The sequence below is a fragment of the Planococcus citri genome, chromosome 3, assembly GCF_950023065.1.
Source record: "Planococcus citri chromosome 3, ihPlaCitr1.1, whole genome shotgun sequence".
Classification (NCBI taxonomy): domain Eukaryota; kingdom Metazoa; phylum Arthropoda; class Insecta; order Hemiptera; family Pseudococcidae; genus Planococcus; species Planococcus citri.
The window spans coordinates 62,645,308-62,670,927 of record NC_088679.1 but is presented as its reverse complement, the minus strand read 5'-3'; the positions used below and the strand labels follow the sequence as shown (position 1 = coordinate 62,670,927).

The window sequence follows — 25,620 nt, the reverse complement described above, 5'->3', positions numbered from 1 at the left end:
ACATATTTTGTACGTTTTCAATAAAATTATTATCACATTTTTTCAACGTAATACATAGTTCTAAAAAAAAAAAGAAATGGCAAATCAATTTATTAAAAGTTGTTTTGGAAATTGATTAAATAAAACGAAAAATTTTTCAAGATGATGTTTACAAGGGAACCTCTTGAGGTATTCGTCTCCGATTTGAACGGGACTGCGATTTTTAGAAAGTTCTCCAGAATTTCGAATATGCTCCAGAAGGCGTAAATATGAAGTTGGGCAGCTAAAAATCGAGTTGTCTTATGCTCGACCTGTTTAACGAGTTTATCCACATTTGAGTCGATTCTGAGAGGGACACCTCAAGAGTTGTTTTTTGGCCAGCTTTTTTCATTATAAAAATATCCAAAAAATCAAAAGTTTCCCATTTGCGAGCAAATTTTTGAAATTTGCGCGAATTGCTGAATTTTGTCATCAAAAATTCCCTCGCAAAAGGGAAGTTTTTGATTTTTGTAAATTTAGTCAATTTTGCATTTTCAAACGTTCGCCAAATATCGAGATATGAAGTTGGGCAGCTAAAAATTTGGTTTTGGGGGGTTTATACAAAGTTCTTTCTAAAAATCGCGGTCCTGTTCAAATCGGAGGCGGAGAACTGAAGAGGTTCCCTTGTTAGTTTGTTCAGGTCCAATATTTCACATCTTAAATCGATTGGTGGTGATTTCGCACCATTTCAGAGTCTCCTACTGACAGAAAATGTTCTAGACCGAATAAATGAATAAAATTGAAAGAATATTCTAAAGTACACCACCAAGCCAAATATTTGGGATTAAACTTAATTTTTTAATTTTAGACCAATTTTGAAAAATTAAAATGTTCTATTTTTCATGAAAGACGTCAAAGATTGGATCGAAGTAGAAAGTTAACATTTGATTTATGTCTCATTTTCAATCTCCTGAATTGATGAGAAGTATTTTGGAGCCTTTTTAGAACTTCCTACCAATTTTAAAATTGTCATAAGAAGGGTCAAAATGAAATTCAGAAACTTTTCGACACAGGAAAATCATATCATTACGTACATTTTGTATTTTGAACCCAGATGGATTGTTTTGGTAAAAGAAGTGCCTCGCCCATTCAAAATGAAGACCAAAATTCGGGGGGAGGGGGAGTCATTCATACATAAATCCTAGTTTTTTAAACCGTTGTTATAGAAAAACCTAGTACCTCTATGCATAATTTCAACCCACATTAATAATCTCCGCACTTCTTTCTGTTCGCAGATCAGCGGAGACGCGGCCATATTCGAAATAAAACGCGAAATCCCCGGAGACGGGTCGAAATTCTCTAGTCGTTACGAGATCTACAACTCGACAACAAAACCATTCGGTAAATCATACCGCGAGCTGACGTTAAGCTCGTCGACCAGCGGCAGCAGTTGCGAAAGCCATACGAGCAGTTTGAGTAGCAGCGGTCTAAGCGAGACGACAACCTACATAACATGCAGTTCGGAGATCGAGCCCGTACAAATGACTGGTTTCCAATGCATCGACGAAACGCAAGAAAAACACTTGGTTTCCATCATGAACGCAGAAAACTACGACCTTCACGAGGCGACCAATTACGACATCGGTTACAACTCGAAGAAGAATAAGAAGAAACAATCATCTTGCGACGAGGCTCCCATTGAAAAACACTACTCAACTTTTTACAAAACCACTACTGGCATTTCGACTAAAATTAACCACGACGACGACGATGGGGATGGGGATGATGAAAAACCAATAATCAAGACAAACACGTGGTCTAGTCGTACCACCCACGAGCCTTTAAAATCGCCTAAGCTCTTGAAGCAGATGATATCGAATTTCGAAACAGAACGAATCTACGAGCCACCCATCATATCCACCAAGAATACCTACAAAGAGGACGAATATACTTACGAACCCGAACTAGATACCAATGTCAGCAAAACAGTGACTAGATGTAGAAGTATGATGAACTTAGAACTTAAACAAGATACCAAAGATCGCGCTATATCGCCTATAGTTTCCAAAGCCACATCGGAGCTAGACCTGCAACAAGAGAGTAAACTCGAAGAGAAGAAAAGAATCACCAAAACTATCAGCGTCATGCTGGAAAAACGTCGTAAACTAGACCCAGTCAAACCAACGGTTTCGTCACCTCCAGCCACCATCCCAAATCACCACAACGATAAATTGATCAACGATAACATAATCCTGATCGAGTCAACCAACAATACCGATCGTAGTTGTCGCGTTACCGGCGAGATATTGAAAAACTCGCCCCAAAGTAACTTCACCGATTATCACCGAACAGCTTGTACGCTTCCGAGAGCAGTTAAATCGCACAGGTCGCAGCTCCAGAGACACTTCTACTACCCGCAATATGTCGGTAAAGGTACCAGAGTCAAAGACGAAGAGCTGCCTGATCCAGATAAAGTGAAAAGTGCTCGGGAACTATTCGAACGTGTATTGAAAATCGGATCACTCGAGAACGTCAATAAACCAACGCCAACGGCTCCTACTTCTCCAAAAATAATTTACCGACCGACGCCCGAAATACGACAACCAGCCGATATTCAGGCCCGTCAAAAACTCCAGAAATGTCTCAGCGTAGATACTAGTCACCCAGAACAGATTTGCAAATGGACCGATAATGGTAGCCTTTCTTCGGGAGTTGGTAGCGACATCAGCGCCGAGACCGATATCGAGCTCAGCCCGAAGAGTAGCAATGGCATCGATTGTGGCAGCAAAGAAGATATTATTTTTACCAGTGACGAAGATCTCTCCACTGCAAAAGATGAAGATTTAGGTAAACCCATCTCAGACGACGTGTTACGTAACATCCGAGCTTTCGGAACCAGTGTAACGTACTACGGAGGTAAGGTCATCGCCACCAGCAAAGGATACAGTCGTAGTCCGATGACCATGACTATAATGAACGAAATCAAAAAATCATCGCCAGATTTTCAAGCCACTAGAAAGTTTCTATTCGATGATAAACACTTTGCTAAGTTCAAGCTTATCAAAAGCAACAGCTGTGGGAGTGGATTAGAATTATCAGGAACTGAAGAATATGGCAAAGAGTACGATAAAACAGTCAACGGTATTGTCGATGGCCCCAAAGTAGATACAATCAAACGAGAACCAGAACCAATCAAAGAAGAAGAAGAGGAACAACCTCAGGAGAAACAACCCACGGCCAAAGACAGAATTAACGCCATTGAAACCAAAACCGAACAACGCAAACAGTTTTATAAAAATAATAAGAACTACGAGAAGCCTTTCGTTGACATGGAGTTTGAAGAATTCCAAGTCATGGAAGAGAAAAGCTGAACTTAAGTATCTACTTCGAATATTTTCTCCAAAGCCATCGTCGTATAATAATTCGTGGTAAAATAAATTGCTAAGGGTAAGTCAACATCAGAACAATGCCATCCATCTGAAGATATGGCAACCTTCACAACACCAGTGTCATTGAATTTCCATTCTTGTACGTAATTTTAAAGGAAAAAATGAACTTGAATCAAGCATGATTTTCTTCAATTTAGCCAACTTCATCACCAAAATTTTTTTTTCAATATTCTGAAAACTTTTGGAATTTTTCATCAGGAGACCTCGAACACAATACCTAGGCACATTAAACACAGGACAAAAGTTACCAAAAAAATGAAAGGAGGCCAATGGATCATCATCTACCTTTTTGATGATTTCAATGAGCAGTAAAGTGCAAAAAAAAAGGTTTAGGAAACGTGAAAGTTTACACGATGAACATTTGAACAAAGGATATCAAAATTGAAGAACATGTTCTGTACTCTTCAATTGGGGAGAGACTCGTTCATAAATTTTTCTTAGGAAAATTTTTTCCTGGTTATTTTTCTAGAAATTTTCATTATTTTTCAAGAAAAGCATAAAATAGGAATTAATCACATTTCGATTAAAAAATTGAAAAAAGGAAAACTTTTGGCTGTTTTGGGAAAAAAACAGGGCCAAAGCAAGATAGGGAGAACTCTTACAATTAGACGATCTGACTTTCTATTTTCTTCTTATTTTGAGCAAAATTTAGAGAAAAAAACTTTCAAAACTAAAAATTGCCAAAATTGAAAAAAAAACATCAAAAATCCGGTATTTTCAAATTTCAATAATTTTTGAACGAAATTTTCATTTCGAATTTTTATCAATAAATTTGAGTGTTTGACTATTTTGATCTACGACTTTCAACTGACTTTCGAATTTCTTCTCGTTTTGAGCAGAATTTGGGCGGGGGAGGGCTTTTAAGACGGATGAAAATTGACGAAATTGAAAAAATGTCCAGAACTAATTCTTAAATTTTAATAGTTTTCAAACGAAATTTTCGTCTCGAATTTTCAAAAACAAATTTATGTAATTTTTGACAACTTAAATCAACGAATAATATCTCGTTTTGAGCAGACATCAGAAAACAGAGACTATTAAAACAGATGAAAGTTGGCCAAATTGAAAAAAAAATTCATGAATCAAAAACTTGAATGATTTTTGAACGAAATGTTTTACTCGACTTTTCAACACGAAGTTTGAATTTTTGACTATTTCGATCTACGATTTTCAACTGATTTTCGAATTTCTTCTCATTTCGAGCAAAATTGAGAAAATAAATTTTTTTAGACAGGTGAAAATTGGAAAAATTTGAAAAAAAAACCTGAAATAATAATTATGGAATTTTATTATTTTTTTGCGAAATTTTGTCTCGACTTTTCAACAAGAAATTTGCAGTTTCAACTATTTTGATCTACGAATTTCAACTGATTTTCAAATATTTTCTTCTTATTTTGAGCAAAATTTAAAAAAAAATCCTGCAATAATACTTGATACGGAATTTTAATAATTTTTAAATGAAATTTTCGTCTCGACTTTTCAACAATAAGAAATTTGAATTTTCGACTATTTTGATCAACAACTTAAAACTTTTTCTTAAAAATATTGAAAATTGGTTTCGAAAAATTGAGTAAAAATTTTTAATTTTCAAAGCCTGCGTCCACTACCTACTTAGAAAGCAATTTGTGATAGGGGAGGGGGGATACAATTTTTTTAAAAAACTTATTTTATTCTTTCAGAATCATTTTTTATTCCGAATTTAAATTTTGGACATTTTTTTGGGGGGACAAAAACGGAATTTTGAGGTAAAAAATGACTTTTAAAAAACATACAACCAAGTCAATAAAAACAACTTCACGATAAGCTAGCTTTTACCACTGATAACCCAACTTGTACTTATTGGCCATTTGCTATATTGAAGAAATATTGAATACACCCCATAAAATCTGCAAGATAAAAAATCCACTTACACTAGTACCATTTAGATTGCCATATCACCAAATGGAAGGTGGTACCTGACGTCGACATACCCTGTATTTATATAATACCCAAGTATACATTTATACTACGTACGATATTACCCATTAATGTCTTTTTTTTTCTAAGAAAATACTCGTAAATTCCCACTTTATGTAATGCATGTGTATTATCATTAAAGCACATTTCTTTTTAAGTCGATATACATAGTACGTGTACCTTGTACAAATAAAGTTATTGTTGTAATTTTTCATTCATAAAAGAACCAACAAATACGGTCGCATATGCTGACCAGAGCTGTGGGAGAAATATCGTAAAGGCCAATTACAAAGGTTTAAAAAAATATAAATAATCGTCGCATGTCAAACGATCATTGAACAAATTTCGTCCTTTGTTTTTTCTTTTCAGGTAGAAGTAAAAAAAAAAAAAACGGTGTAACACATTTCACGATAAACGACACACCATAAGTAATAACGCATTAATATACCATACATAGATTATTCGAGTGGTTAAATTCGGCCATTAAAATGCTGAAAAATATAAATTATACGACGTTATTACACCTGAAATCAAAGTTAGCTTAATTGGATGCCTCAAGCAGGCCGAATAAAAAATAGCTAGTTGTTTTTCTAGGTGTAGTAGTAGCAGCAATGGCACGAAATGCTTTATGGTTTGTTTTTCCGCATGCAGGAGAAAGAGCACGAGCAGGTGAAGGAATAAGAACCTCGCCTACCTACTCTTCCATATGGGTAAAGGTGAAATGCTTAAGGTTGAAAATCAACCCCTTTTTAAATATTCCAAGCCTTAAATTCACCACCACCGAATCGACAATTGCCTTAATCTTTTCGACAAATATATTGCGAATTAGTCGCGTGAGCTGAATGTCTATCTGGAAAAACAGAAATACAGCCAACATCGTCGGTTCGCAGTCTTATCTGATATGCTAGGCTATTACATGTTTTTAGGCCGTAAATATTGATCCATTTCTGGACTTTTGTTCTAATGCTATAGCGACTTCTTACACATCCGATAACGTTTTCTTTATCGAGTCCGAAAAAAAAACAGAACAGCGGGAAGGGATGGCTTTTTAAAATATCTTCCTTATTGCGAGGATAATGAAAAACAAAGCGTACACAGATGTCATGTGAGTTGTATAATCGTAAAATATCAGGCGTCTGACTGTTTCTTGGCTACAGTCGAAGTCTCGAAGATCTGCCATCATACACTGGAGTCAAGCTGTTAGGCAAGAGTATAGGTCTAGAGAGTGTTTAAATGAGTCGTTTACTTTCTCAGCCTTTGAGAAAAATTACCTTGAAGTAAAAGAAAATAGTAAAAATGATCTCTAAGGGCACCTTGAAGGTACGTACAATGTTCTTGGAGCTACTTTATCTTATGAGAATAAACGACAACACTTACAACAAAAAAAAAAGCAACAAGCTTCTCTTCCAAATAGCTAGGAAGCGGAAAAGGCATCGGTGACCTGAATTTTAACAATGAATAGAAAGAGGATTCCGAATAATTACTGGCAAATTACGAGTAAGTAAGTGTTAAAGTACCTGTTTTAGAAGTTTTACCAGTTTATTCTCTATTTGAATGGACCTGATTTTTTAACACCATCTTCAAGAACGAAGGAACTAAGAGCATAATTTTTTCCAAAAAATTAGTGGACTCAAAATTCAGTCTTTGGGGGGGGGGGGGTAAAAAAATCTTACCAATGATCTAATACAGCGTGTCTACCTACACATACAGGAATTTTTTGACCAAGAACCTTTCACTACCTTCCAAAATATTTTTACCCCCCTCCCCCACCCCACATCATCTTTTTTTATTTTTACCCCACTTTTTTAGTTTGAAGTATTGGAGATACAAAACGAACGAACTCGAAGAATAATGAAATTAACAATAGAACAATTCAAAAATTTAATGACAAATTTACGAAAACAAAGAAAGATCTTTTTGACGATTTTGCCAAAAAAATGAGGCTTGAGAGCAATTCTGACAAAAAAAAACAACATTTTTTCCCTTAGTAATTTTGGTAAAAAAAAACCACACCATTATCTTTAGTAAAAAAAAAGCGGGATGTTCAGAAATTTTGACCTACAAAACAGAAATTTTTTGTATATTTTGACAAAAAAGTAGGTACACATTTTTGGCAATTTTATCCAAAAAAAAGCAAGACTTTATCGTTCATTTTGGCAGACAGGTTTTCTAGACGAAGGAAGAGGGTGAAGAGTCATCGATTTTTTCAAAATTTCTTCATTCGTGAAATTGATCATTCGGAAAAATGGCAATTCGAGATTTTTATACCTGGGAAAGTGCATTTAGGGAAATTTTTGAGAACCCGAATCGACTAGAAATGGTTTTAAGCCGTTTTGAAACGTTCAGAAATTTTTTTTGAAATTCCAGTTTTCCAAAAAAATGTATTAAGAACTGTTCAAATGAACGTTGGCACTTACTTCTTAAAATTATCAATCAACTGGATTTTCAACTTATTTTCTTTTTTCACTACTTTTCAAACAAAATTTCTGAAAATCACTAGGTACTTTTCATTACTTTTACGACTGATTTTCAAAATCATCACCTTTTCACCACTTTCACTATTTTTTTTTTCAATAGATACCATTTGTTCTTGTGTCTGAAAATAATTTTTTCAAGTTTTCAAATACAAGAAGTGAAAAAAAAAAATGTCGTAAGCCTAAAACGAGACAATGAGCGTGGGAAAAGGCGTTAGAACGGCTCTTATTAGCGGAATTCGAATTATATTGCCCCCCTCCCTCTCGTTAAATAAATCGTTTTTATTCCAGCATTTTTTTGGTTTTAAAACTGAAGATATAGGTATTCTTCAATCACTCGGGGCATCAGGATCTTAAGATGAACACGAGGGTAAAAAAAATATTAAATGCCCTAAAAATAGCTAAGAAGGGAACCTCATGAGGTGTCACACTCCGATTTGAACGGGACCGCGATTTTTGGAATGAGCATAGTTTAAAACCCCCAAAACCAAATTTTCAGCTGCCAAAGTTCATTTTTCGATTTTTGGCGAATTTTTGAAAATTCAAAATTGATGTTTTTGGCGATTTATTCTTTTTTTTTAAGTACGTACTTGATCAATAAAAATGGTCAAAATAAGTCCCAAAACTAATATTAATTACCCAAATCCAAATATCAGCATTTCCAGCCATTCTGGAGCCTCCAGCGTGATTTTTCACTTTCTCCAGAATTTTGAATTTGCTTCAGAAGGCGTGAATATGAAGTTGGCAGCTAAAAATCGAGTTGTATATTACACTCGACCTGTTTAACGAGTATATCCACATTTGAGCCGATTTTGATAGTAACACCTCAAAAGTGGCTTTTTGACCAGCTTTTTTCAAAATTAAAAAATCCAAAAAATCAAAATATTACCGTTTGTGAAGAAATTTTTGAAATTTACGCGAATCGCTTCATTTCTTCAAGAACTAACCCCCGGAGCGCAATTTCGCCATTTCCAGCCGTTTTGGAGCGAGAGTGACACCTCAAAAAACCACTCTTGAGGTGTCACTCAGCTGCCCAACTACATATTCACGCCTTCTGGAGCAAATTCAAAATTCTGGAGAAATTGAAAAATCGCGCTGGAGGCTCCAGAATGGCTGATAATGGTGAAATTAGGATTTATTGGTAATTAATATTAGTTTTGGGACTTATTTTGACCATTTTTATTGATCAAGTGCGTACTTTTTTTTAAAAAAAAGTATAAATCGCCAAAAACAGTCAATTTTGAATTTTCAAAAATTCCCCAAAAATCGAAAAATGAACTTGGGCAGCTGAAAATTTGGTTTATGGGGGTCTTAGATATGCTCTTTCCAAAAATCGCGGTCCCGTTCAAATCGGAGTGTGACACCTCAAGAGGTTCTCTTGTAAGATTTTCCTTATTTGACAATTTTTAGACTATAACATTGAAATGGATAATCTATAGAGACTAAAAATAACATTTGGACCCAGAGAGGGGTGTGAGAGGGGTTTTAAATGTCTCAAAATTCGAAAAATCAGCAAGTCTAGGCGGCTACTTCAATCACTTTGTAGCAATTCCAAGAAATAAAATTCCAAAATTGGAAAAATAGAATTATCATGAGAATTTCAAATTGCTGAAAAAAATCAACCCCACCACACCTGAGTTGGAGAGCCAAAAATAACGATTTTCTATTCTTCCTAGTAAGAGGAGCATACAAAAAAAAAAAATTCACGCAAAATTGAAACGTCTACACCTGAAACTCAGCTAATTAGACAGGAATTCATCCACAACAAAATTAAATTTCAATTAAAACATCTTTCAAAAATTTTAAAAAAAAAAAAAAAAAATTGAAAAAGATGACCAACGGGAAAAGAAGAGTCGTGCTACAATGTTCCTTTTCACCGACGAGAGCAAATTTTTCACATTTAATTGAACTTATTAATGAAATTCACCAAATTTAGAGTGAAAATTCCAAAATTCGAGAAAGAATTCAATCCTAAGGCTACTGAATCGACATCCCAATCGAACAAAGCAACATCAGCCCTCCGAAAACAAACCGTAAAACAAAGAAAAATCCAAAACCTTATCAAAATTTCAACAAAAAAATATATTCCCCGTATAATTTTTTTATAAATTTCCTCAACTTTTACAACAAAACTATATCTACGGTCATTATTTCACACTGAAAAAAAAACAACACACAAACCTACACCGAGCTGTCCCCGATTTCAACTTTACTACGGCTATTTGACTATTTTTTGTTTTCTGACGAAACACGAGAGAATAAAAACTATACAAATTGATCCCGAGGGAGGCATTCGAAACGTTGGTTTTTTCATTTTTTAATGACTGCTCGGATCGTAGACACTGATTCGGTATATTTGTACAATTTTAAAATGCGGCGAATAGCTCTAATAGACGCGATGTAATTCGACAATACGAACGAGTACACTTCAAAGTGACATTTACATTCGTCCTAACACATTCGTATACAGTCGCCTATTCTCTCAGGCCACACAATTGATCGAGCAATAATTTTTTATAAGGCGGAAAACTACAGAGGCGAAATTTTCGTACCTGCTATTTCTATACTTCTACACAACCACCTACTGATAGAATCAAGAATATCGCGAGCAGCAATCTCGTTTTCAACGCCATTTTCACACTTCGGTAAATTCGTTTTTTTCGTGTGACCGAACAAGCAGGGAAAAAAGGGCCTAAAAAGTAGAGTAAAAGCACCACGCACCACGTATACGTCATCGCCTATTTACAAGTAGTTTGAAAAATGATTGAATGAAACAAATTTTAGACATTTTTTACCTACGTGCCGGTGTCAATGCCATTTCGGTTGAAATGACAGACGTCTCAGGACAGTGAGTTCAAAACGATCCCAACATGGCTGACTCCCATATATGACGTCACTATCACTGTTTATGATAAGAACTTGTAAAATTTACGTGATTCACATAAGTATTGCAGGTATTTGTGTTGGAATAATCGAATAAAATGCAATGAATGATGAATCTGAATGTTTAGCCGTTTTACCAGATTATTGGGTATGCTCTGCACCTGTTGAAGTTGAACTACAATATCTTCTCAGTTTTCTCATCAACTAATAACTACACTACCACTACTCAATGTAGTTTTTTGGTGAAAGTATAAGAATTGAAAATGTCCATTGTTTGTGTTTGATAATTAGAAGTGAAGTCAACATTTCGCAACTGATGAGCATTTCGAACTTTCTGAGTTTCTGAAAGCATCTCATCTAATTAATTTAAATTCATTACGAGTACCTTGCAGTTCAGTAGTTCTACATGAAAATCTTCATAACAAATAAAAATTGAGTAACATAACATGATTGATATTTATGTATATTGTATGCATAAGTTCAAAGTTTAGTTGATGCGATTATCTATTTTGATCCCACTGTCATACTTAATCAATCAAAGCCAATCAAAGGATAAAAAGCTGCAAAAATGAATAAAGAAATATGTACTGAAGAATATGGATACTCGAGTTGGTGGTAAAATCGAAGTGACAGGGATATTACTTTGAAGTTTGAGATGATAGCTGTGAAAAGTATACAGTGTATAGACCTTTGAAGTCTGTTGTATCTACAGTTTCATAAATCCTTCGTGAAAATACATTAAATTCATGTGCAGAATATGGAAATGTGTCTTGAAAGTTGAATCTCGATTCTCAAAAAGCAAAGTTGAAATCAGATTCAGAATGCGAATCGCGAAAATTTTTCAAGTTCTTATCATAAACAGTGATAGTGACGTCATATATGGGAGTCAGCCATGTTGGAATCGTTTTGAACTCACTGTCCTGAGACGTCTGTTTGAAATGAAACAAAAAAGTCTACATTACAATTTACCGTACGCGATATGTAATTTAGTCGAGTATTATTCGTTGTGTCTTCGCTACGTAAACAAATCCATATACTAGATATAATGCTATATAGCAATTTTGAAAGGAATATTCGATCAGTCTCTTTTGTACCGATGACGATGGAAAACTATGGTAAATAAACCGCCGAATGTATAGTATGTACCTAGGTATGCTAGAAAGTATCTTTATATACAAAGATGCCTGAATACGTATAGGCTCGAAGGAATATTAGATTTACAAAAATTCTCCGGCAAATGTTTACCGTAGTACTTACGACACGCGCGAGCATTTTAACAATGAAATGAAATCGACTGCCAAAGTAAAGCCGGCAATATAAACTTTCATTATTACATCAAAGTTGGTTTAGTTGCTCCGGATGGAACATGGTAGGCGTAGGCGTTTTCCCACTTATACAACGTTCAACGTTGTCCATTAAGTTTGCTAACAGCTGTTTCGTATCGATGTTAAATTGAGTTTTTCTGATTTTCCATTAGGTATACCAGAATACCTACTCTTCGCCATCTATATCGATGATGTATTATTATACCGACGAATATACAGCCCTGACAGGGCTTCTAACCCCATTGTGATATAGGATTTTCTATTCTGCTACGAGGTGTACTAATACCTGTATATAGGGCCACATTACCATCAAACCGCCGATCTATTACAGCTTTTAATAACCTGTCCAACTGTTGACATTAGTGCGATGTCTGTGTATTAAATCATATCCTCGTGATCGGCGTTTTAATTAAGGTAGCGCCAATAGGTAACTATGTAATCGCTTGCTGAAGCTTTCGAATATAAAATTCAAGCCTGAATCGACTGAAATCGAAAATGTCAACTGATGGCGCCCTATTTCTGGCTCCACACACTTGGAGTTCGAATTATTTAAATAGAAATTTTACATACGTAATTGAATTTCATGTTAGGTACCTACATTATGAAATTAAATAGATAGGTACCTATAGTAGAACAAGATCAGTGGACACACAGATGCCTCAGACAAGGTGAGAACTAAAATTTTCAATATCTCAGCCATTTATACGGTGTGTTTCCAGTTGATATTAGTCCGGACTTGAATTTTAACCTGGTGGGTGACCTCGAAGGGTACCAGAGATTCCCAAAATAATGCGATTGAGAGAATTTTCTAAATAGAATTATAAAGCATTGAAAAAATTGACAATTTAGGTCCAAATTCGATTTGATGGAGTACAAGTAGAAGTGCAGGTACGTACATACTAGATAGTATTGTAAAAAAAAAATTGTCCAAAATTGACCACTGAAAATAGGTTTTTCTAAAGGTCTTTCACGGTTCACCTATTGTGTCGTGGGATAAGGTCGTTTGGATATGTTAGTGACCAAAAAATATTGTTTCAAACTTTTTGACGGATTTCCATATAAAAAAGTCCCAAAGGTTAAAGTCGCGACCTCATTCTCCTGTCTTGTTCTTAAAAAAAGCTGGAGCCGTTTGAAGTATTACTCGAGCTTTTTCAGAAGTAACCAGGTAAAAAAAATCACCAAAAAACTTTGGTCGTTAACTTTGAACGGCTTCAATTTTTTTTGGAGCAAGATAGCGGGGGTGAGGGTTACGATTTTGAACTTTTGGGACATTGGGACATTTTAAAAATTCTGAAAAAATTACCCCAAGTACGATTACGACTTTATGTGCTAATAAACATCAACAAATTGGGGCGACGTTTTTCCGTGTTTATTTCGATTTTAAAAATTCCAAAGACTATACCAGAAAATTCGTTATCTTTCCTCAGAAGGTCGAAATTGCCCAAATTGGCATATTTTCATCAATTTTACACCATATTTTCAAAACAGTTTGTATAAAAGTGTGTGTCAAGTCTCTTCTCCAAAAAAACTTTTAAATCATGGATAATTCATGTTCTTTGGGTCAAGTTGATTTAATGCTCGAATTAACAAACATGATCATCCGGACCAGGTTTTCAGTCTGATTCGGACCAAGCCTGAGCTAAAAAAAATCTCTCAAGGTCACTGATCCGTCTGTCTGGTTTTTCAAGGTCGTCTTGGTCTACCTATCTGCCCACCAACCTGGCTCTAAAGGTCATTGACCGGGCTGTTGGGTCTCTACAGGTCAAGTACCTGCCTATCAAGCCTCTCATGGTCGTAAGTTTGCCTGTCTTGCTTGGCTTCACAAGGTATTCTGTCTGCCAGTCTAGTCTCTTAAGGCCATTGACCCACTTGTCCAACCTTTAAAGGTCATCGGTCTACCTGTCTGACCTTTAAAGGTCATTGACCCACATGACTGACCTTTAAATGTCATTTACCCACATGTCTGACCTTTAAATGTCATTTACCCACATGTCTGACCTTTAAAGGTCATTGACCCACCTGCCTGACCTTTAAAGGTCATTGATCTGCCAGTCTGGCTTCACACGGTTGTCTGGCTGCCCTCTCAAGGTCACTGACCCGTAAATATGGCTTTCTAAAGCCGCCTGCCTTTCAAGGTCACTGACCCATCTGTCTGGCCTCTCAAGGTCGTCCGTCTCCTTGTGGCTAGTTCAGCCTTTCAATAATTTAGTAATTTTGTGCCAAGTTTTTATAAGTCTGATTTATTGGTATTTATAAGTTTACTTTAACACAAGTAAAAATTTCAAAGATACGTATAATTTATTTATGTACGTATGTACTTCAATTTTTCAGACAGTTTAGCATAATGTCTGGAATTGAATGCAATTTTTTTCCAAGTTCATAAAAGTTCGATCAAATATAGTAAAATCAGATACATAAATGCTCTGAAAATTGTAATCCAATTTAGAAATTTTTTTTTCAATGCTTATAAAAGTCTGATTGAAATGTCAGAAAATATAGCATAATTTCAAAGTGTCAGAAATTGATGATTTTTTCCTAATTCTTAAAATTTAGATTCGATATGCTCTAAATATTGAAAATCAATCAACATTTTTCAAAGTTTTCAAGTCAGACACAATGTCAATAATTAATTGGAATTCTTTTAAGTTCAAGTAAAAGTTGAACAAATCATAAAAATGTCAAAAATTGGTCATTTTTTCAGTATTTAAAATCCTGACATACCTAGTTTTAAAAATCAGATCTACATACATAACTTTTTCAAGTGGTAATTTTTTTTAATGTCTGACATAATGTCAGGAACTCAGTAGAATTTTTTACGTTTTCGAATGTTAGTCAATGTTTCTCGGATCAACTGACGTGGGTTATCGTCTCGTTTTTGTAGTTGTCAAAAATAATGTCAGCGTCTTAAAATTCAGCGAGACGCGGATCAGCGTCTAAAAAATCTTGGACAGACTCGCATGGCCGAAAACATATCCACGTCAAAAGCATTTAATGAACTCCTCACATTAATTTCCCCGTTAATCAGAAAATAATGAAAGCACATGAGAATCTTGCAATTTGGTCTTGAGGCGAATTCGCCCTTTCTGTCGACTTTAATTAAATCGAATACATAATTCACTTTTTTAATTTAAAGAACGAATTTTTGATTTTCATTCAGAATTCAAAACAAATCAAATTTACGAAACATTTTTTAGTTTATATTTTTTCGATCTCAAGAAATTGAATTCTTCATTTTTGTTTTTCTGACAAGGGAAGCCCCCCACATGATAATCTCCGATTTTAATGAAATTTGAATTGTTGGAAAGAGGACCTCAAAAACCATCCATCCTCCAGTTTTCAGCTGCTCGAGTTGATTTTTCGATTCTTGGCGAGCTTTTGAAGTTTTGTGTACACAGGTAAAGCTGTTCAACTTGGAAAATAAATCAGTAAAATCTGCTCTTGTAATGAACTTCAGAAGCTCAAATTTTGGTTAAAAAGTCCGTGCTAGATACCAAACGGACTTATACCATCATTGGCCAGATATCTGCCCCCCCCCCCATTCAGAAAACAGAATTTTTTATTGCTTTTTTCTTATGTTACACCCTATTTGAAAAAATTTGATTTCTGATGATAATTCCAAATCCGGCCGACGGTAGTATTAATCGATTAGGTATCAAGCATAGACCCTTCAGTCAAAGTTTCAGCTGCTCATTCATGTGGTTGGGAGAAACGGCCATTTTTCAAATTCGCCGAAAATATGAGAAAAAAAGTAAAAAATTCTGACCAGAAGGTCGGATCCGGCCAATGGTGGCATGGGTCGGTTTGGTATCTAGCATAGACTGTTTGACCAAAATTTGAACACTGGAAGTGCATTAGATGAGCTGGTTTAACAGGATTTACAATTTTTTCAATGACATGCATAAAGAACCAGATGGGCAATAAATATGATTTCTGTTGATAATTCCAGATTCGGCCGACGGTAGTATTAATCGATTAGGTATCGAGCATAGACCGTTCAGCCAAAATTTCAGCTCCTCAAGTTCATGCGGTGGGGATAAACGGCCATTTTTCAAATTTACCGAAAATAAGAGAAATAACAGTAAAAAATCCTATTTTCTGACCGGAAGGCCGGATCCGGCCAATGATGGTATTATGAGTCGATCAGGTATCTAGAAGACTACCTTTGGCCCAAATTTGAGCTCCGGAAGTTGATACGCGGGAGAGATGGATATTTGTAGTTTTTCCCATTTTCTAAGGTTGAACAGCTGTACCTGTGTACACAAAACTCGAAAAATCAACTTGAGCAGCTCAAAATTAGAGGATGGGTGTTTTTTGAGGTCCTCTTTCCAACAGTCCAAGTTTCATTCAAATCGGAGATTATCATGTGGGGGGCTTCCCTTGTGAGATGTAATCATCACAATTCTTCGACATGTTGACTTTCTCAAAAATCATTTTCAATTTTTTAAAGTCCAATCTCAGACAAGTCTAAAAATCCTTTACCTACAGGCTACATTTAATGCATTTTCAAGTATAAAATATTAATTCATCATTCAAGTAGACCAAGTGCGTGAATTTGCATTCAATATGCTCCTTAATACTGGGATATGCAACTTTAATTGCATGCCGGTAGCATGTTGTCGTGTAGCCTCATGGTAGGAAATGAATAATTAAAGAAATTACACTTTTAAACATTCGAATAAGTTTCTACAAAACATATCAACCATTTTTGTTTTCTGCAATAGACAATTTTTAATCCAAAAATTCAGTAGTCATGAATTTTTAAATAAATACCAACTAATTGACAACTCCTACAAATACCGCAAATGTCGCTTCTTTCTAAACAACTTCGAAATGTCCAAGGTTTCAATCCAGATTAAAACTTTCATTGACTGACCGTTTTCGGTCGATGGAGAAAACCACTGAGCACGTATAATCGTTAGAAAATATGAATAAATTATACGTTTCGTACCATTCGACACTTTTAATATTGTATAACATCGGTTGTGATCATGGTCATCATGACCTACTCTATTGACACAGACGACCTTTGCAACTAACTTTTGCGAAAAACACGAACCATACCTTGAGTCAGATGTCTTCTAGGCACAAACGATGATAAAATTCGACTACGATCATCACTGAAACACCTCCAATGGTTTCGTGATCGGCAACAATGCAGCTTTTTCACCTGTAAACAGAAAAATTGAAAAAAAAATCTGGAATTAGTAGGTACAACAACAACAGCGTAAGCACATCTTTACAACTATGTATACCGGAGACCTGACCGAGGTCACCGTAAAGGCGCCAATCTGCGCTCGTCAAGTACACACGCGCTAAACTAACAATTCTATCTACATTTCCGTGCAACCGTCAAAAGACAAAAATGTCAACTTTTTATTGATCATCGCGAAAATTAAACGTGTATACTGCGGCGCCAAAACTTGGGTAAAGTGGGAAAAAAATGACGCGTCTGGGTCGAGTGCCAGCAAAAACCACGGTTAACTCTATCATTACATTATGAAAAAGTCATTACGAAATAATATCGTATACTTCGAGCACCTTTTTCAACTTTATACCCAAGTAGCAGTCGACCATTTCGGTGGCTAAGTGTACGTGAATGAACATCCGCGTCGTATACGACTTATTACACGATGATTAATGAATCGAGATCTCGGTGTCCCTTTATAGTATCCTTTCTGTTGTTTTCTTTTTTCCCATAGACCACCTTTTTCTGAATCTCTACACTCTATTTACTGTCGTTGGAATTCAAGTAAATTGTGATTCAATTTTTGTATTCTGACGATATACGATATGAGAAAATCACTGCAGCTTCATAATTATGAAGGTTTATTTATTTATTTATTCGTTCATTTCTTTTGTGAAAATTCTACCGGAAAATAAGGCCTTCACAAAAATATATTTTTGAATCTGGTTCAAAAGTTTCCCATCTTTCAACATTTGATGAATGGGAGGGAATATTTGAAAAAAAAGCTAATTTGTGCTGCATTTCTGCACATGACCACTCCCTCCCTTCCCCCTTCAAACTTGAGAAAATGGATTCAACCGGTTATCTCCGTACACCCTTCAAATAGATACTACATAAATAATCATACAAAACGAAAAAGTTTCAATAAAAAATAATGAAAATAAAAATTCAATCTAAACAATAATGGCACAAATAATTTAACAAGATATGGACAGAAAAATTACAAAAATAATGATAAAAATTGCCATGTAAAAAATAGAGCAAAAAATGAAAAAAAAATCACGTATACAGAAAATGCGATTTCAATTTTCTATCATCCCAAGTCCTAAAGAGATCCGAATGTGACGAATGATTATTCCCAGCTTATACCCAACAGGGTCTTATCGGACTCCGCGTAGACTCCTTGTAACGCCACAGAAGACATGAGTAATTTTTTTTTGAAATTTCTCGCATCACCTTCGTCAAAAAAGGCACTATCGACGAATTTATCGAAATTAACGAATTTTTCACCAATTGCGGTTCGCTGTTCACGTTCAAGGAGCATCGACCGCATTCGAGGTGATAAACCATCATCTAAGTGCGTTCTCCAGAAATTATTAAATTCAACGGAGCTTTGCCAGAAAAAAGCATCCAAAGTTAGAGGCGCCGCGATAATTTGTCGCTTCAGTGTTGAAACGTAGTGAATGTTGGACGAACAAAACTCTAAATATTCGTTTAGTTTTGAAAAATGACCGTTTTTGATCAGAAGATAGCAAAAATCGTGCATTTCATCAAAATTCATCATACGAATCTGCTTGAACTCGGTTATTTCGCCATCGTTGTCGAAACATATTTTCATCATGAAATCCAAACTACTAATCGGAGTGCCGACGATGATATTCGGCCAAAATTTCAGCCACAGCGAATTCCTCGATTGAAAATCCAATCCCCACAGTACGGCTTCAAAAAACCCCATGAAGAGATCGTAATCCTCAAGTTTCCCACTCTCGTAACTCTTCTGATGTAAATTTCGAAAAATTTCTTCCACTGCTTCCATATCGTTTACAATAGACTTCCTTAACTCACCCGATGCAGTAAACCAAATACTGAAAAGAAGCGGAGCGATTTCGCGTTTGTTCTTGCTGATGAAACCGTCCTTCACTAATACGTTCAGAATACCTCGAAAATTGCTCGGAGAGATGAACCATTTCATGTACTTCCAAATTTTGTACATTTCGTCGACTCTCCAAGGTGTGTATAAAACCGTCTCGAATATCACTTCACCGACGTGAACTTTTTCCAGTAATTTTCGTATCTGTATTTTATTCAACTTGAACAAAAACGTATACAAGATTGCTGTTTCGTTTCGTCTGCGAACTTCCAGTAGTTTTTTGGCAACAGCGATTTGTTCGTCTTCGGTAAACGTTTCCCAAAAATACTCGACTGCTGCCCATTCCATATTCTGCAAATCAACCACGAAACCTTCGAATGATTTAGGATTATGACCAGGCAACGGTGGAGATCCGCCTTCCATCACGCATGTCCAATAACGAATCAAAATGGTTTCACGCGAGTCATATTCCATTACTCGAGGATCATCACGTACCAGAGGCCATAAGCTTTTGACATCGTCTACGAGGCAATTGGCACAAGCGAATCGGTACTTTTCCACCGCGTTCAATTTGCCATTTTTGATGATATTTTTAGCAGTAAGGAGGTAATTAATAGTACCATCGGGTTTCAATACGAATTCATCGATACAATTCAAAATGCCAGATTGCAGACTAGAATCGAAGAAAATATGATCATCGTGATACTGACACCAATCCGAAATCGATGCAGCTGTTGGGTCCCACATACAATCGTCGATCATTTCTGATAAAATTGATGGTATTTCGATAACGGTTCCGGATTCGAACGTTTTTAGAACGAACCAAGCAGCATCTAGACGTAAGTTGTCATCATCGCGATGTCTATCAACGACGTGTCGCCAAAGCACCAACGACATCTCTTGAGAAGCTAATCTTTTTAATGGAAAAGGTGATACGAGGAAACATTCTGGTTCCATTGTTGCTGCACTCTCGGGATTACTCATTTTAACTGCAGCTGTCGTCGATTACGTATTCTGGTTCGGTGGTTCCAGATCAGATGCGATTAATTATCAATCTATAAAACCACCATTAAATTAAAATCGATATTAATATAAGGATAAATCGTATGTATCATTTCTCAATTTTATGCGAATTTTCATGCAGAATCGTCACATGCACATGCAAAAAAAATGCAGATTATACTCCATCACCACTAACTCCCATATGAAGTAGTGATTCTTCGAAAATACATGCCCTGAAAAAACTTCTCTTGATGGAAGGACTAAATTCTAAAATGAATCTCAAGAGCATGAAACTCAAAATTTCCCAGGGCTAATCCTCACTCCTCTAATCATCAGAAGTTAGAATAATATCGGGTAAAATTTCTGAGTACAAACCAACAAAATGTTCAGTTTTTTGGATCTTGAAGTGCAAAAGAGAGGAAATTGATCAAGAATTCGTAGTTTTAAAAGTCACAGAATCATTATCCAAATTTTACGTAGACTTGGAACATTCGTCGAAACGGAAACGGAGGGAATGAAAAAGAGGGAGGAGGGAACTTCCAAAGATCGTAGTTTTATAAGTCAAAAAATAATTTTTCAAAATTTCGACTCGGAAAGGAGGGGGAAATAAACTAAAAGGAACTTCTGGAGAGAAATACAATTCGCTGGAAGTATGTATTAGAAGCGTCTCTAACGCAGATTCTAATTGTTTAGGTAGCCAAAAATGGGAGGCGGACAAACTCCGAGCACTCAAGAACACTCCTTTTAAAAAATAAAAAAACGAAACTTTCAATTATTGTTCATTACCAGGGCTCGGATTTTTATGCTGGAGCATATTTTTTGTATGCATAGAAGATAGGGAATTTTTCAATTATCTCCACGATTCATGAAATTTCAAATAAAATGAGCCTAATTCGTTAGAGCATATTTTGGCATACTTCACCATAAAAGCATAAAAAAGCATATTTCGGCATTTTTTAGGGAATATTTTACGTTTTTGATGGTTTTTAGGGAATATTTTGCTCAATTTCAAATTTTTGCATCATATTAGTATTTGGCTATTTTTCATTTTTTTCCCACAAAATTTGTAAAACTGGCAATAGCTCGCTCGTACCAACTTAATTTTTTTTGTTTATTTTAGTTGTTTTTCATTCCTTTAATAATTCGTAATTTTAAAACGCTCTATTTTGCATTTTGTTCATGAATCCTTGGTATTACACAACAATATTAGTGAAGTCGTATAAGAATTGATTTTCCCTGCAAAACAATACCCATATCGTTAGGGAATATTTTTACTTTTTAGAGCATTTTTGGCATTTTTTAGGGAATATTTAAGCGGATATTTTGGGTTTTTTTAGGGAAAGAATATCCGAGCCCTGTTCATTACTCATTAGTTTTCAAATAAGAGCCAAATTTTTATACAGAAAACTTTGTGGGCATTTTAAACGCGATGACGGTGTTTATTAATTGAAAAGTTAAAATTATATTAGGAAGGTTGAAACCTGCAAAAAGCATTTCAGCAACACCCTCCCATTGTACTGTGAAAACTTGGACGGCTCAGGTCACTTTGGAGAAGCTACAGGCTGTCCTAAAGGTCATGTAACACATAAAATTGGTAAAATAGCTTGAAAATGCACTTTTTTGACCTTGGAGAGGGGTGGACAGTTGAAATCTGCAAAAGGCAGTTCAGGCACATCTTCTTATTGTACTGTAGAAAATTTAGACCTCTAGGTCAATTTGGAGGGGCTGCAGGCTTTCCTAAACGTCGAAAAACACGTAAAATAGTCCAAAAATTCACTTTTTTGGTCCTATAGGAAGGGGTTCAAATGAGGTTGGAAGGTGTAAACTTGCAAAAAGCACTTCAGGCACATTTTCTCATTGTACTGTAAAAATTTGGACCCTCTAGGTCAATTTGGAAGGTCTGCAGGCTTTCCTAAACGTCGAAAAACACGTGAAATAGCCCAAAAATCCACTTTTTTTGATCCTGGGAAGGGGTTCAAATGAGATTGGAAGATGTAAACCTGCAAAAGGCACTCAAGTGGCACTCCCCTATTGTACAATGAAAGTTTGGGATCCCTAGCTCAATTTAAGGGGTTGTGGTTGTGGCATCAATAATAGGGGTACAATAAGATTTTTTCCACCTTAATTTCACCTCAAATAAAGTTGGGATAACCTAGGAAGCTGAAATTTGGATATGTTGATCGCAAGGTCAGTAGTGATCAATGGCATGATTTTGGACCTTTTTAATCCATTGGTAGCCAAAATATGCTCCTCTAAAAAAATGACCTTTCTGTAATTTTTAACTTTGATCCTCCTCACTCTAGGAGACAAATTTATGATTTTCGAGAAAATTCTATTCCCCAACTTTGACTTTATTTGATCAATTAGAACAGGTTCCAAGTCATGAATTGTTGGACTGAAACTTATGGCTGTCGCGCCTACTGCAATAGCCATCATTTTTTACGAAAATTTGGGTAATGATTTTCCGAAACGTCGAAAACTTAAATTTTTTATAGAAGGGAACATTTCCAACTGGTATTCTTCGATTTGAACGAAACCAAGCAAGATTGAAAGAGCGTGTCCTAAAACCGTCGTAACCAAAATTTCAGAAGCCAAAGTTCAATTTTCGATTTTGGGTGAATTTTTGAAAATTTTAAAAAATCAAAAACGATGTTTTGAGGGTGATTTTTCAACTTTTTTATGAAATATTTTTTTGAGCAAAGTGAGCCAATGGGAATAATTCCTTCAATTCAATTCCCAAACATCAATAACTAGGTAGTAGTTTTGGGTCAGTTTAGAGCCTCCAGCAATATAATCATCTACAGAAATTTCAAATCGATCTGTACCAAGGTACTTTTTTTGAGAATTTGATTTGTGTTTCAATTCTCTTTGAATTTAAAATTGATCAAAAATTCACTTTTGAACTCACACTCCTAAAATTCGGTCACAATACCCAAAAATTGCAAAAAAGCACATGTTTTTTTTTTAAATGACTCTTCTTCAAGAACCTCTGACTCAACTCTCGCGAGGCTGGAGAGATTAAAATTTTTCTGGAGAATCTTCCGCACAAAATAAATTTCCTCGCCAATTTTCGTCAAAATCCATGATGTTTTTTTTCACTCCTTCCTATTGAACACCCTGTTTTTTTAGGGGTACCCAGAGTTTGGCCACTCACAAAATCCCAAAAATGTCCATAATTTGACCCCTCATCCCCTTCAAGCAAAATATACTCAAATACAATTAAACGTTTTCGAACCATTTTCATCAAATAAATTCTTCACAACGAAAGGGAGGAAAAAAGCTTTCTATGTTCGAGTGTAAAAGTTCATCTTATAAATTATTCCACAGTAATAGTTTTCTTCATCCAATTCAACCACTTGAACTGTAAATCAAAAGCCACTTTTACCAGACAATTGTCGAAACAATTACACAAAAAAATATTACGACACGTTCAAAACCTGGTGTCTCATCATCCACTAAATACATACTACGCTATTCATGTACAACTCTCTTGAAGTTTGAAGTCTACAATAAATGGTCTCTCGTACAAAGTACTCGTAACTACACCAGCATACAATTTTACAGCAACATTTACTCAGAGCGATCTTCTTAAACACCTTTTTATCTCGCTTAATCCAACACGATAAAAATTTAAGCACCCGAGTTGGGAAAACTCGAAGATGCTGCATAGACGAGAAAAGTATCTATAGGTACGAAGTTTAAGGGAAGGACGGAGGAGGGGGGAGGGTAATACCTCTTGAACTATAAGTACACTCGAATGGATTACTCGCTGTGAATAGGGTATTCGCTCATTACAAACAATTCAACACTGTGTATATAGAGTAAGTACAAGTACTATATAGTCGGTGCTTTAACAAGTACGGTTTGTACGTAGACAAAACTTGGCACATAGCATCGTCGAGCTTCGCACCCAGACTAATTAAAACGTGTACAAATACCAGCAAAAGCAAACAGAGCAACTTCCAGATGATCGAGTCGTAAACAAATGTGCGTTGTGTACATAGTAGAGATACCTAATAATACATACATAAATTACAAGCACGTCTTCGTTAAATGTGAAAAAATGTAATTTTTCGTGGAATTAACGCCAAATTAATCATACTTCGATAAGTATTATTAAATAATATAATCAAATCAGCTAAGTAAACCATTTTCGTATATATTTTTAATTTGCCTAATCAAATCAACTGATTTGATTTGGTAAAGGTAGAGATTTAGGCATACATACTCGTATCATAGCTAAAACGTATACGAATACGAGTTCGATTTCATTTTACGAGATAACTATATAGATAAACAAAGATGCAATAATGGTATACAGGAGATGATGACAAGGTTAACATCTTCAAGCGAATACATTTTTTACCCCCCACTTAACAAATCTGTGCACAGCATCGCACAAAATTTAGAAATTACGTCATATTTCCAACACTTCAATTATTTTCACCGACAAACGCCGCTGTTGCTGCCACCACACACAACGGCGCATATTTTTAATTTCAAGTTCACTCCATTACAAGTACCATACATAGAATATGAAAGGTAATTTTCTTTGTAATTTTTTCATTTCGCGCGAAGACCACCTCGAAATAGTGTAAATTTTAAAATTAGTGGAAAACATAAAAGTACAAGTTTTCAGCAGACTTGTGCGAAGAAAATGTTAACCACAAAGTTTGTCGACTCAATTATCACTAGACGACATTTTAAATTTTGCGGTTGCCACTTTGCCACGGAAAGGCGATGAAATACATACACATGCATTGCATACGTGAAGAAATTCAACCAAGGTTGAGTCGTTATTCTCGTTAAACAAGACTAGACTTGGTTAGAATTTAGTTCTGAACAGAAATGTGGAGCAATTTGTAATTTTTTTAGAATTTTTTAACGCTGTTATTTCAAATTTAAAAGTTCATGGGGGTGTCGAGGTGCCTCAAACACCCGAACTCTAGCTTTTGTGCAAAGAAGTACACCTCCAGCCAAAATTTCAGTCCGAGCTAAAATTCACTATTTTCTCGATTTTTGGTGAACGAATTTGAAAAAATCAAATTCAAGCCAAAAATGAGGAGAAAAATAAAAAAAATTTGACCAAATTATCTTAGAAAGCAACATTCCCCCCTCCTCCGGAATCGATTAGAAAACGGGTTCGATCGGTTTTTGGGCAGTTCCGCAGTCTTCAGCAGATTTCTGAAAGTTTAAATTTCCAAAAAAATTGTCCAATCCCTAATTTTTACATGTTGGGACGATTGGAAATGGTTTCAAGCCATTCTGACCTCCAGCCATATTTTGGAAATTGCAATGACTTCCAGAGAGTAGGTATCATAAAAGCTATCGGCTTCAGAACTACTCAAAACTGATCAAACTCATCTCTACTCGATGAAGAGAGGGGCGCTTGAAAATGGAGTGCAACACCAAATTTCCATTTTCAAGTTACTCTGGTAAAATTTTAAATTTTCCTTGATTTTTAAAAATGTTAGTTTTGATGTAAAACCATCCCAAATTTTTTTTGAGTCGATCCCCC

General features: G+C 35.5%; 2 protein-coding genes across 4 annotated transcripts in view; one reads left to right on the top strand and one right to left on the bottom strand.

Moving 5' to 3' along the window:
* Positions 1 to 5,571, top strand: part of jv (javelin) — an 85,474-nt gene extending 79,903 nt beyond the window's left edge. For both annotated transcript variants that reach the window (XM_065359096.1, XM_065359095.1), the window contains one exon: positions 1,254 to 5,571. In XM_065359096.1, coding sequence (XP_065215168.1) covers positions 1,254 to 3,329 — 2,076 coding nt within the window. In that variant the 3' untranslated portion in view covers positions 3,330 to 5,571. The remainder of the gene's footprint in view (positions 1 to 1,253) is intronic.
* The window catches only part of MCU (mitochondrial calcium uniporter), a 157,290-nt gene that overhangs the window by 94,708 nt on the left and 36,962 nt on the right, over positions 1 to 25,620 (bottom strand). The window contains exon 2 of one of the 2 annotated variants that reach the window (XM_065359098.1): positions 17,107 to 17,212. In XM_065359098.1, coding sequence (XP_065215170.1) covers positions 17,107 to 17,212 — 106 coding nt within the window. Of the gene's footprint in view, positions 1 to 17,106; positions 17,213 to 18,145; positions 20,156 to 25,620 lie in introns of those variants that run through there. The other variant, XM_065359097.1, reaches the window with a different exon arrangement.